Source organism: Anolis sagrei, chromosome 2 (genome assembly GCF_037176765.1).
Source record: "Anolis sagrei isolate rAnoSag1 chromosome 2, rAnoSag1.mat, whole genome shotgun sequence".
Classification (NCBI taxonomy): Eukaryota; Metazoa; Chordata; class Lepidosauria; order Squamata; family Dactyloidae; genus Anolis; species Anolis sagrei.
The window spans coordinates 220,080,299-220,093,693 of record NC_090022.1 but is presented as its reverse complement, the minus strand read 5'-3'; the positions used below and the strand labels follow the sequence as shown (position 1 = coordinate 220,093,693).

Sequence of the window (13,395 nt, the reverse complement as noted above, 5' to 3'; positions counted from 1 at the left end):
AGTCACATGTAACACACACAACCAGAAACTGTTTAATACAGTGGCATCACTAGGAGGGGGGTACAGATGTTGTAGATCCCAGGAAGTAACCGCATCAAAGAGGGTGACACCAACTGTACAGGTTCAGAGAGAAGTGGCAAAGTGGGAAGGAAAGCAATTCAGTAATTCTGAATTATCATCTTTGCTTCCTTGGCTCTCTGAAGACTGGCAAGAGCAGGCCCTAGCTTTCCTCTCTTGACTGGATTGCCTTTCAGTGATTCAACTTGCTTTTCCTCCCATGCCTTTCATGTGCTAACCCCCCCCCCCCCCCCCATTCCTCTTCCTCTTTACCACACCTTTACAGTGTAATCCTGTTTCATCTCATCTCCTTCAACATCCCCCTCTTTTCTTTAACAACAGCTATAAAAAAAATCCTTCTCCTTAGTTTCACTTTCCAGCTTCTCTTTCCCTTCCCACCACATCCCCAAATGTTCCCTCAGCAGCTAAAACAACTTTTCACTCCAGTAACAACTGCTTGCAGTTTTCCCACTATATGCCAGAACACATGCTTTTGTATGGCATGCTTTGATTAGTGAAGGTGAATGTGGGCTTAATTTGCAAATCTGATTGCTCAGAGACACAATACTTGCTGTTGAATGAGCTAAATATACATTTTGAATTACTGGATCATTTCCTGCTCCTTTGCAGGCAGGCTACATCTCACTGCTCCTCCTGCTGTGGTCTGTAGGCAGCATCTGGAGTAAGGAACTGCGTGCATGCACGTATATGTGCACAATATTAGGATGCAGGTGGTTCAGGTATTTTAGGTACACTGTTGTAGTACGGCATGGTATGGGAAGTTCACACCCATTACTTACTGCACTGGGTGACACCAACCATAGTGATACCACTGGCTTAACAAACTGTTCTGAAAGTTAGATATGGTTTGTTATGAGAGTGGACTTCTTTGGTTATGTTTCATGCCTAGGAACACAATAATATTTAGCACCTAGATTTGCCAGTTCAGAGACTTATCTCTCCTACTATTGCTTTTGAATTTGTGACATAATTTCTAAACAAAGCTTAGTCACCAGCACGATACCTGTTTTTCCAAACAGACCATGCAACCATATATTTTAACAGATAGAAATGGGAAAAAATTCTTATTGGAATTTGTCCCCTAGACGTGCAAGATAGATACAGAACATTATCACATGGTCTTACTGCATGTGTATGCTAGCTTACATGAGAAACGTTACGGTTAAAGACAAACTGTGTAACAAAGTAGATGAATATAAAGCATATAATGTTGGAACATGTAAACAATAATGCTGGAATTAAAATTTGACTTCAGACATGAGAAGTATTGTTACAGAGACACTACTGAAACAAGCAAAGCAGTAAAAATGATAAAACACTGGTATCAGAAGACTTGACTCTTAATTCAAGATTTGCAGAAGAGCAGAAAACAGAGTACAGAAAACAAATCCTCAGCACAACAAACACACACACACACACACACACACACACACGAAGATTTAAATTGTACAGTGACTGACTAATGGGAGGGGAAAACAAAATAAAGTTGAATCACTGGTGAATGAAATCAAGCATTAGAGAGAGGATATGACTAGTTGATTACTGTGGTCACTGTAATACAAAATGCCTGCTTGGTCATAGAAACCTGGTGACCTTGGGCAAATTATACTCCCTCAGCCTCAAAGGAAAGCAATGGCAACCCCCCTAGGAACACATCTTTCCAGGAAAACCCCATGATAGGGTTGCGTTGAGTCACTTAAATGACATGAAGGCACACAACAAGAGCAAAACCAAAGCACTTGGAATTGTAACTTTTTCTCAGATTTTGCCTTCCTTCTACTTTCAAAACTCAGGTGAGTCTTATTGCTTATATAGCTGAATCCGAACGACTCAGGCAAAATAGAAAGATAGAAACAAATTTGGGGAATCTCATGGTTTGCAGAGGTACATTTATCTGGAAAAAAAACTATTAAAGAGTTTGGAGTTGCAAGCCTTTGCAACTCCAAAGGAACTCCAAAGGAGCTCCCCCAAATCAACTAATAGGGATAGTGTGGCCAACTGATTATAGAAGTGAACAGGAACATTAATCCATCCTGTGGTATTTTCATGAAAGGTTCACTTGAAACTGGTAATCAAAGGACTATTCATTTTACTTTCCTATCACTTTTCTTGCACGTTTGTCCAAAAGTCTACTGACTCTTTGATAGGCACTTCATAAGAGAAAATCTTTTTTTGTATTTGTGTGCACATATGCAACACCTTCTCTTTATGCACACATTTATTTCAATTCCAATCCATATAAACTATGGATGACACTATATCCTCTATATTTGTGCAAAATAAAACACATTGCAGTAAATAAAATCTAAATTGTAGCTAGTATTAATACTAACTACCAATAGTAATAATTCATTTTCTAAAAAAAAAAAATCTGTTTTTCAATTCCAGGGAAAATACTTAAATTCAACTGCAAATGCAAGCTGAATAGAGCAAAAATATTTACCTATGAAAGAATCAGCATTCATTTCTGCAGAGATATCTGGCAGCTGATTTACAACTAAGTATTAATTCACAGGCTTAATGTTATATGTTAGGTTACATAGGGATATTAAAGCTAAAAGATACTTATTCTAAGACATAGTCTTTAAGACAGGAACAGAAAAAGTAGTATGGTAATATTTAGATCAATTAAATAGCACAAAGTAATAATCAAGTTGAAAATTAGTCCTAATGAACAGTAAACACAGTATCGCAATGAATCAGAAATGACTTGAAGGTACATAACAAGAACAACAAATCATAGCTGATATTCCACTCATGAAGCAACAGTATCAGTGGAAGCAGGAAGGTAACCTTTCTCTACGCTGCAGTCTTCCTCCTCTATTTACCTTTCCCAACCCTCATGAATGGGAAGCCTCTTGGAACAACATTTTGATCTATATAGCAGCTGAAGAAGATTCTGCTGTGTCTGCCAACAGAAGGTTAAATTTACCCTAGCAGTATCAAGGCAAACTTGCTGATTCAATCCCTTCTAATATTTTAAATTCATCTTCCTTAGGAGCTCTGTTGTGGATGAAAGACATCTAAATATTTCAATTAACAATCATTTGTTGAAAAATGGACAAAGTTTTTAAGTCTTAGGTTCTTGTGGGTTTTTTCGGGCTATAGAGCCATGTTCTAGAGGCATTTCTCCTGACGTTTTTAAGTCTTGTATGCCAAGAAAGATAAAAAAGCAAGCTGTTAAGTAATGACATACAGTTGAGCACTGGCAAACCATATTACTGAAAAGTAGTACAGAAGAAAACTGATGAAAATATGTACTCCAAAAATGAGTAAGAACCTCATAAAAGAAATTTAAGGTTAACCAAAAAGGTTCTTGTCTACAGAAATGAATTACCTAAAAACACAAAGAATTCGTGTAAGTTCTGGAAAATTCAAAAAGATTTATTTTTTAAATTATTTTCCAAAACATTATATATGATCAGCTTTATTTCTACCTAATAAATATCTCCAAATCTGTAACAGGAGAAAATGCACTTGATCTGCCATTTATTTAGAAAATTTTTGAAAATCCAATTGTCACAGGGACAGATAGTGAGGTAAAATCTTCTGAACAGGGGCACAGACAGCAAAACAAACACTACAGAAGTGTTAAACCTTCCCTGTGCTATCCAAAACTTTTTTAAAAAAATTGGTTGGAGTTACACTTTAAAATGTACTTGTTCTGACTTACATACAAATTCAGCTTAAGAACAGATCTACAGAACCTATCTTGTTTGTAACTTGGGGACTGCCTGTATAGTATCAAGATCGAGGGAAGCCATAAAAGGTAAGTCTAGTCGTGTCCGACTCTGGGGGGGGGGGGGGTGCTCATCTCCATTTCTAAGCCCAAGAGCCACTATTGTCCACCATTTCTAAGCCCAAGAGCCACCTCCAAGGTGCCCTCTGGCACCACAAAATGCAGAGCTAATCTTAAGAAATGGGGCTACAAAGTAGAATCCACAACATGCGAGTGCGGAGAAGAGCAAAACCACCTACTAAAATTCAATCTGAGCCCTGTCACATGCACAATGGAGGATCTTTTCACAGTGACACCAGAAGCACTCCAAGTGGTCAGCTTCTGGTAAAAGGACATCTAGCATAATGCCAAGTTCTTTTTCAACTTTATGTTTTTATATGCATTTTAACTGTATCCTCATTCCCGCTTCTGACACGATAAATAAATAAACCCCCAAGATCATGTGGCCGGCATGACTGCAAGGAGCACCGTACCTTCCTATCAGAGTGGTACCCATTGAGCTACTCACATTTGCATTTTTTTCGAACTGCTAGGTTGGCAGATGCTGGGGCTAACAATGGGAGCTCACCTCGCTCCCCGGATTTGAACCACCGACCTTTTGGTCAGCAAGTTCAGCAGCTCAGCGGTTTAACTCACTGTGCCACTGGGGTCCCCTACAGAACCCATCTTGTTTGTAACCAGGGAACTGCCTGTATAGTATTAAGATCGAGGGAAGCCATAGTCCCACTCTATTCTGCTTTGGTCAGATCTCATCTAGTTCTGGGCAGGGGACAAATTTGTTTTCTGCTGCTCTTGAGACTAAAATATGGAGCAATGGATCCAAATTGCAGGAAAGAAGATTCCACCTAAACAGACATTAAGAGCTGTTCAGCAGAATATCTTCCTCGGAGCATGGAGGAATCTCTTTGCTTGGAGGGTTGGACTGGATAGTCCCTTGTGGTCTCTTCCAACTCTATGATTGTATGATTCAGAAAAATTCAAAGAACATAACCGACATTTGGTATGTGTTCCATAAGAACACACTTAAGGCATGATCTGTAAAGGCTGGTCAGTAACATGTTCATGCAAGTTTGAATATGCATATTTTCTGAACATTTTGTAACAGCTACAATAGTGGGCTGCAATTATGATGGACTCTGGAAAAACAGCGTGGTTACAGTTCTCTTTGAGGCAAACTGCAAAATAATTGCTCAAACCGCTTATGCAGTTATATGGATTTTTTTCCTCCTTTCAAACTATTAAGCATTGTTGTTAATGGAAAATACATTCATAAGTATTTTTCATGTGCCTAAGACATATAAAATGTTTTCTAATGGAAACATGTTTCGCGATAGCCTATAGTAGATTAGCTTTCAATGAAAAGAAAAACAGCAACAATAAACTGGACCACATAGGTCTGGATAATTTTATCTCTGAAAAGAAAACTATCTTCTGAAGTAGAACAATTTGGTAACGGCTGTGTAGCACAAATATAGTATTTGCAATTACATGTCGAGTCTGTGCTATGAGACATTCCTGGGGTTTTTAAAATAAAAGACTAAGAAAAATCAAGGTAAAGAAAATATTTGTACTACATTTCTTAGTACAGTTGAATAATAAAATGTGCAGCCTACCATTACTGGCAAACCTCTAGACAGAATATGTTACTAATATGCCTAGCCCATGGTTTCCACTACAGGTGTGAGGACAGATCACATATAAAGCATATGTGCATTTGTGTAGTCTAGCACTAATAACGTACAGATTAAAAGTGCTTTTTGATAACACAATATCATTGACATGTCACCCAAACACAATTACATGCTTTTTTTCTTAGGCTTGCTGAAGTTGGTGAAGCTGACATGAGCAGGACACACATACATAACCTTTAACATTTTGGAGCCTGTCAGACAGACCAGGTTAAAGAAATAATTTGTTGCTGTTGCTGTTATGAAAAATGAAGTATGAGCTACTACAGCAGTGAAATGTGAAGTGCAATTAATACATGCCACAAATGTGCTGAAATCTCTTTTTCAAAACCACAAAATTCTAAATTATTTCCTTTAATTTAAATACAGCATTTATTATTGTAATGTAAGGCATACCTTTCTACACTGTAAATAAAAGTGACTCTAGACATGTTGCTTCTCTAGTCAATAAAGTGACTGATAAAGGCCCCTTGGGAGGAACTGTATGAACAAGATCACCAGAAGAAAAAAATCCTTACAAGACGTCATCTATATTCAACTTACTAGGAATAGGTCTAAGGACGTCAGGAATGAGAATCTCCACCAAAGCCTGGTACATCACATGGTCACAGTTACACATCCATTTCAGAATTGACTCATTTTTGCACAGAGTAATCAGCTTTGCTTTCGGAAGTCGACTTTCTATTTCACTCAGATTGCTGGTGTGAACAAATGTATTAAATGAATAAATGAAAATGCATTTACATGAAGATAAAAAGAACAATGGATTTCAAAGCTTTCTTAAATAAATCATTAGAGATGCCTGAAACGTATCCAGCTGACGTGAGGCACTTTATGTTGCAATGGCTGATACATGGCCTCCAGTGTTTTAGCCAAAGAGCACTGTTTTATGCAGCAGTGATAAGAATGATCTTTGGATTGAATAATTATTTCATGAGAAAATAACTGGGCCCTACTCATAAAACAAAATGGTATGCATAGAAATATATCCTGATGTTATCCTAACAAAATGACAATTTACTTTACTAAACAAAACATTCTTAATATGTAAAATTTTTTTTACTTCATTTGAAAATTACATTAAACTATAGGCACAAGTTCTTTTGTGAGGAGATTACTAACCTTGGCTCAGTAATGGTTGTGCCATCAGTTGTTGCTGAAGGAGAATAACGCCAGAAAGTCTGCCACAATTTTTCTATTAAGCTAAACTGAAGGTTCACTACAACATCTAATATTGCCTAAAATATAAAGCAGATAGAAATGTATTATTAAATAACATAGTAACTTTTGAAAGCTATGATTGTAATCTAAATTTACAGTGGAGTAAATATGCTTAGAATTGTATTAAAAATAATAAACTTAACACAATGTATATTGTATTATATACACACGTATATATGAATTGGCATACTTTTATACCTAATTGTATTTCTACACATTAACAAGCAAACAAGGACTAATACAATACTGATAAACCCATCATTGTGAACAAAGAGGCAACCTTTCAATAGCAAATGATAAAATGTGTACCAGCTATTATAAATAGGGCAAATACAAATAAAATATGGGGGGGGGGTCTATATCCAATATTCCATTTGAGAAAATGTGGGAACCTCCCTGCTCGTCTTCCGATTTTACTCCTATATACCTTCTGAAAAACATTACCACCGGATTTCTCACTCCTCTAAAATAGTTTTTGAGGGTACATTAGGGGTAGAGATTAGCCACTCTCACCTCCCCAGGAACCCACTGTTCTACTAGTGGAAGTCCATCCCTGGATTCTGCCCAGAAACTGCAAAAGGGCAAAGCTACAAGAACTAACATAAGTGAAACTAAAAGAGGTCTACACCTGTGAATTAGAAATGGAGGTGTCCCTCATTTTTTGTTTCGACTCTGAGAATGTGAACCATTCTAATAGATCACATCCTCATATTACCATATTTACTCAAATCTAATGGTCAATGTTTTCAGCTAAATTATATAGTCAAAAGTGAAGTGCGCATTAGATTTCATGGTGAATTAGAATTACGCATATAAACCTGCCTACACTCTGCTGTCAGGCTCAGGATAGCAAACTTCTCAGCCTCACCTTGATGGAGGGGCACGGCATCCTAATTGGCCTCATTCACGAGGCCTTCAAAACCCCACCCTTGGTTCTGAAGGTCTCCTGAATGAGGCCTTAGTTGGGAAGCTGCCACCTGTCCATCAGGACGAAGCTCACAAGTTCACCAGCCTTAGCCTGATAGAGGGGCACAGCTGCCCCTTGCTTGTTGGCCGTTCTGAGGCACACAGCAGAACAGCTGACAAACGAGGGGAAGCTGTGCATTACATTTGACAACAAACCTTCATTTTGCAATGCTCACCTTCAGAATTGAGGTGTGCATTACAATCAATGGCACATTATATTCAAGTAAATAAGGTAAATTGAAGGTGCCAAGTTATAAAGAACCCAGAGTCTTTCGGAAAGCAGGCAAGTACAGTCATCATTATGTATCACTCAACTTCTGAAAACAGAGGCACTGGATTCTTTCTTCCTAGTAGTATGCAGTAAAGCTCAAGAAATCACCACAAGTATAGTGACCGCACTGTCCTTTTGACCTTGCTCCTCCTCCAGAGCAAATTTCCCCAAATTGAACTGCTGACCTTAACTGTGGTTAATGTTTACATCAGCATTGACTACAGGATTTGAAATTATTTGTGAACTTCAGTTAACTGGAAAACATACCAAATGATGTTGCAGATAGTCAAGATCAGCAATGATTGTGTAGCAGAGTGAAGAAGGGAGCAAACAAAAAGTCTGAAGTTTTTTCACATAATTACTTTACACATAGGGATAAGAAATGTGGCATGTGGCATTATACAGAAGAAACAGGATTAACGACAGTTTATGCCCTACATGATCTCCTTCTAGTTCCCAGTAAAGTATTTCTCATCTTAATCAGTCTTTGGGAAATAACTGTTCATGAGGAAAAGTCTTTGAATAATGCATTTCTGTTATTTCTACTTGCTGTTTGTTTTCTAAATCAAACTGTTTTGAATTATATTTATAATTTAATTGTCTTCAGCTGCTTTAGTGATGTGAAACTTTATCTGCATCAGTTTTAACTTTTGTATGCTGTCTCAAGTCCCAGTGCTGGGAAAAGGTGAGATATTAATCATAAATGTACATTCAAAAAAAATAATTGTTTAATAATGTATTGTTTTTATCTCATTCCACACACCTTATTAGTGTTTTATTGCTTTAAAAATATTTTTCAAAATCTATCCAAATAATAAAGTGGTCAAAAATGCTCACAAATGATTTCTCCAAAGCATTTTGACCCTAAAATTGAATGAGAAAAAGTAAAATTATTAGTTATTAAGCTATTGTGCAACTTAATTCTCAGAGTTACCTATCACAGCTAACACTGTTACCTGTATTACAATACTTTTAGACAATCTCTCAACTTTACCTCACAGTGCTCTCGATAGAGACTCTGCAATGACTTAATATCCTCAAAAGTAGTACCATCTGGCAAAGAAGAGATTTCAACTTCTCCAAACTCTGGAAGTGCTCGAGATGCATCTGTTTCCATGGCAACACAATGGAAGAAAGATATTGTAGACTGTGTCAATCACAATTTAATTAGGAAAATGCTGAATGATATAAAGAAGTAAATACCCAAAAGGTCAAACTGTTGAACGCAAAACCAAGAAGGCATTCATTTTTATTATAAGTTTAATAGTGTGCAATTAAAAAGGAATCAACATTTTATACTTCTAAATTAAAAAAAATTATGCAAAAGTAGCCAGATAATATGTACTCTATTTATAGGAAATATAGCTATGGAAGGGGTTTTGCATGGCATCGATTCAAACCCTCTGCTAATAGCTGGAAACCCAGATTTACAACATTCTTAACAGATATTTTTAAAAGATCCAGAAAGAAAAAGAGAACACCACCTCTTTGGTGAACTTTTTGGGACTCCTCCTAATATTTCTTCTAATGTTCAGAAATATTCTAATTCAGATGCTTGTTGGGTTTTATATTCACTGGTACAGGTGAATGGATAAGAGTACATTATACCTCCCCTTGCCAACCTTGTTTGGGCAAACACAGTTATCTGTTTTTCTACATCTCCCTACAATCTCTGCGTTTCCTTATTGGATTATACTTTCAACTGTCCAAGCTGAAGAAACTGGTTTACTCAAAATGATTTCAGGATTGTGTCAGTCACTGTTTCCAGATTAAAAACAAACAAACATGCTGTGGAATAAATTGAAGATGCAAAACAGCAAGCTACTCAACAATAAAGTGTAAGAATGTCTCCAACTAAGGATGTTTGTGCATGAGAAGAATTTCATTAGAGATGAGATCAAGTAACACTAGAATTGAGTAAATCTCAATCATGTCTTGAATAAGACTGGGTTAGAAAGTCATGGTAATGATAATAGTATTTTAAACCAAAATCTTCAAGTGGCACAATCAGAATAAAAAGATAAATTGAACTATCAAAACATTATGAAAGCAAAGGGCAAAATGAATTTGATATCAAAGTTAGATGATCAATGGGCAATACACCTGATCTTAACAAAAATACATTACAGTACTTAAATCTTTTGTTAGCAAACTGGAATGCTTTTAAATACCTTTTTACCGTCATCCCTCCACATTTCCAGGTTTGTTTTTTTGCAGTTCTGATTATGAATGAATTTGATTAAAACATTCTCTCTATATCCCTAACCTCAGCAAATGTCCAGGGCTGACTAGTTTCTGCTAGGCCTGCTGCTGATGGTAGATAGATTTAGAAGCAGATAAACTTTATTCATTTTTTGTTTAATTAAGACTGGAAACTTGGTTTAAGTATAATACCCATATTAGAAATATTGTATCAAAATGCCATATAAATAATACAGGGTTAGTCAAAATGCATAGGCCAATAAGCCATTCAATTGAATGGCTTATTGGCCTATGCATTTTGACTAACCCTGTACAATTCACAATATGTTATTCTGGAGCAATTTTGTCGGATTATTATTTCATTTTCTAGTCAAAGACTGTATTAACTCTCGGACACAATAATAATAATAATAATAATAATAATAATAATAATAAAAACAACAACAACAACAACAACAACAATTTTTTATTAGCCGCATCTCCTGATGACAACAAAGTCATACTTCTGACATACCCAAAAACTGTTGATGATGCTGACTTTGGGCAATTACAGTTTGTTCAACAGATGTGCCGGTCTGCTGACCACTTGTGAAACCATCTGCAACTCCATCCACTTTCTGCATAGGTTTGTACCTAAAACATGGGAGATATAACATAGGCCAGAATTATCCCCTTTTCTTCCCATTTCTCACAATCAAACCTTTCAATTTTGCTCTCTATTCTGTTTATTCTTTAATCTCTAACAGTAAACATAACCTAGAGAGATGTCGTCTTCAGCAACTTTTTGTAGCAAAGTCTGCAAGGTTTGCAGTAATGAAACATTATCTATATCTTCAAGCAGCCATGAAGGTTTCAACTGGTGTTGCGTTCTTTCAGTACTATACTTTATCACAATAATCATTAAGCCAGTCCTAGGACCCTCCAGGTCTATGACAGTTCCTCCAGATGAAACACAAAGTGACCAGATTGTCACTTTTATGGGGTAGGGTTTGTTCTGACTTTACTAAAAGAAAATAAACTCCCCTCTAATCTTATGTGGGAAAAACCTCACAACCCCTAAAGATGTGATTCTTCCATTTGAGGAGGGACTGATACTTAATTGGGTTTTTTTATTAATCTGACACAGCTAACGGAGGCCTAGTTTAATCCGGACGGCCTGCCTGCCACAAATTGCATTATACATTTTTAAATGTTTTAATTGATTATGATTATCAAACTCATTAGAGAAATGTGTTCTATTTGTATATTTTAAAAATCATTTGTTATTTTTGAGTTGTTTTATAAGTATGCCTTGATGTTGTTTATGTGACTGTTTATGATTTGATGTTTTGGTTTTGGTTTTTTGCATTGAATGTTTGCCAATTTTGGTTGTAAACCACCCTGAGTCCCTTCTTGGGAGATAGGGCAGGATAGGAATAAAGATGATGATGATTCCCCCCCCCCCCTCCTTTGGTAAGCTCAGGAGCTTAAAAATGTGATTAGGGCACATGATTTCTATATTTGCTATATGATAAGCAAGTAATGATGAATTCGCTCAAGTTTCAGCACTTCCTGGAATACATGTCAGCTTCAACAAAACATCATCAAAAGCATAATACAGTAATGGTAGGTTACTCACCTGTAACCATGTTTCTTCGAGTGGGCCTCTGTGAATCCACACTTATGGAGAATCTGTGCCTGCGCAGGTCCCAACAGAAAACTTCCCAAGTTGAAACTTTTAAGTTTTGGCGGTAATTCCGCCCAGCCTCCCGCAGGGCATAAAAGGTGCCCCGCGCACACACTCCACCATTCCTAACGCCGCATAGCGAGGAATAGGGGGAGGTTTGCAAAGAGGGAACGGCCGGGCGGGTTAGTGTGGATTCACAGAGGCCCACTCGAAGAAACATGGTTACAGTTGAGTAACCTACCATTTTTCTTCGTGGCCTCTGTGAATGCACACTTATGGAGAACTAGCAAGCTTAGGTCCCGGATGGTGGGAAGCAAACCGATACCAATTGAAGGACCAAAACATATTTTACTAACATCTTGCAAAAATAGTGCAATTCACATGTCCATGAGAAGTGTAACACAAGCATATACATATCCGTATACGTCAGCATGGTATATAAGCACATATGCAACTGCAGGCAACACATCTTGTGTAAAGTATGATAACAAGTCAATAAACTGATATCTACATGCCAAACACCGTTCTGAGTTCAGGACGGAAAGACATAGATGCGTCTTGTGACAACAAGGGCAATGAGCAGAAAAACGATGCGAATATCCAGTACATGCAAGCATCATAATGTACATTGCAGGCAATAAAACACATAAAAAAACGTTACATCGACAGAAAAATGGTAAAAGTTATTTCTCTCTTTCTTGTATGGAGAGCAGGAGACCAACAATAACCTTGTTTGCACCATAACTGGTAGTGCAATGTAAAAGACAGAAAACAACCCCAGGGAACCCGAATGACTGTACTCAAAGGGGGCAAGTTGACAAAATTACTCGACCGAAGGCGGTCTCTCTTCGGGACCATGTATCCAGTCGATAATGGGAGATGAAAGTCATAGGGTTAGACCAAATGGCCGCCTTGCAGATAGAGTCTAACGGGATTCCCCATAGAAAAGCCGTTGTGGCGGCCATGGCTCTGGTCGACCTCGACCGGGCCGACAAAGGCGGAGGCCTACGAGCCAGCTCATAACAAAGTTCAATTGTCGAGGCAATCCATCATGAGAGCTGCTGTGAAGAGAGCGGGAGCCCTAGTTTGTCCGTTGCATAGGCAACAAAAAGTTTGGGGGTCTTTCGCAAGGTAGCAGTCCTCGGTCTGTAAAACAATAACGCTCTCCGAACGTCCAGAGAGTGTAGCTTGTTCTCTGCTGGGGATGATGGGTTTTGAAAAAAAGCCGGTAGAAATATGTCCTCGTTGATATGGAAAGAGGACATCACCTTTGGCAGGAAAGTAATGTCAGTCCTTAGGACCACCCGGTCGGTATGGAAGATCAGGTAAGGTTCGTCTACCCGTAAGGCTGCCAACTCCGAAGGCCTATGGGCAGACGTGATAGCAACTAAGAAGGAAACCTTCCATGAAAGTAGCCGAAGATCTGTCGTGGCCAAAGGTTCAAAGGAAGGGCTAGTCAACTGGGAAAGGACGATGTCAAGGCTCCATCCCGGTGTCAGTGGGTGCACCGGTGGGTTGAGGTGATTGTAGCCTCTCAGAAAGGTTTTGATAAGATGGTTTCCGA

General features: G+C 37.9%; 1 protein-coding gene across 1 annotated transcript in view; it reads right to left on the bottom strand.

Annotated features, from left to right (window-relative positions):
• The window catches only part of RFX3 (regulatory factor X3), a 152,758-nt gene that overhangs the window by 20,032 nt on the left and 119,331 nt on the right, over nucleotides 1-13,395 (bottom strand). The window contains exons 8-11 of the mRNA XM_060762271.2: nucleotides 10,680-10,798; nucleotides 8,958-9,070; nucleotides 6,628-6,743; nucleotides 6,049-6,203 (exon numbers count right to left, since the gene is read on the bottom strand). Of these exons, the coding sequence (XP_060618254.1) occupies nucleotides 6,049-6,203; nucleotides 6,628-6,743; nucleotides 8,958-9,070; nucleotides 10,680-10,798 (503 nt within the window). The remainder of the gene's footprint in view (nucleotides 1-6,048; nucleotides 6,204-6,627; nucleotides 6,744-8,957; nucleotides 9,071-10,679; nucleotides 10,799-13,395) is intronic.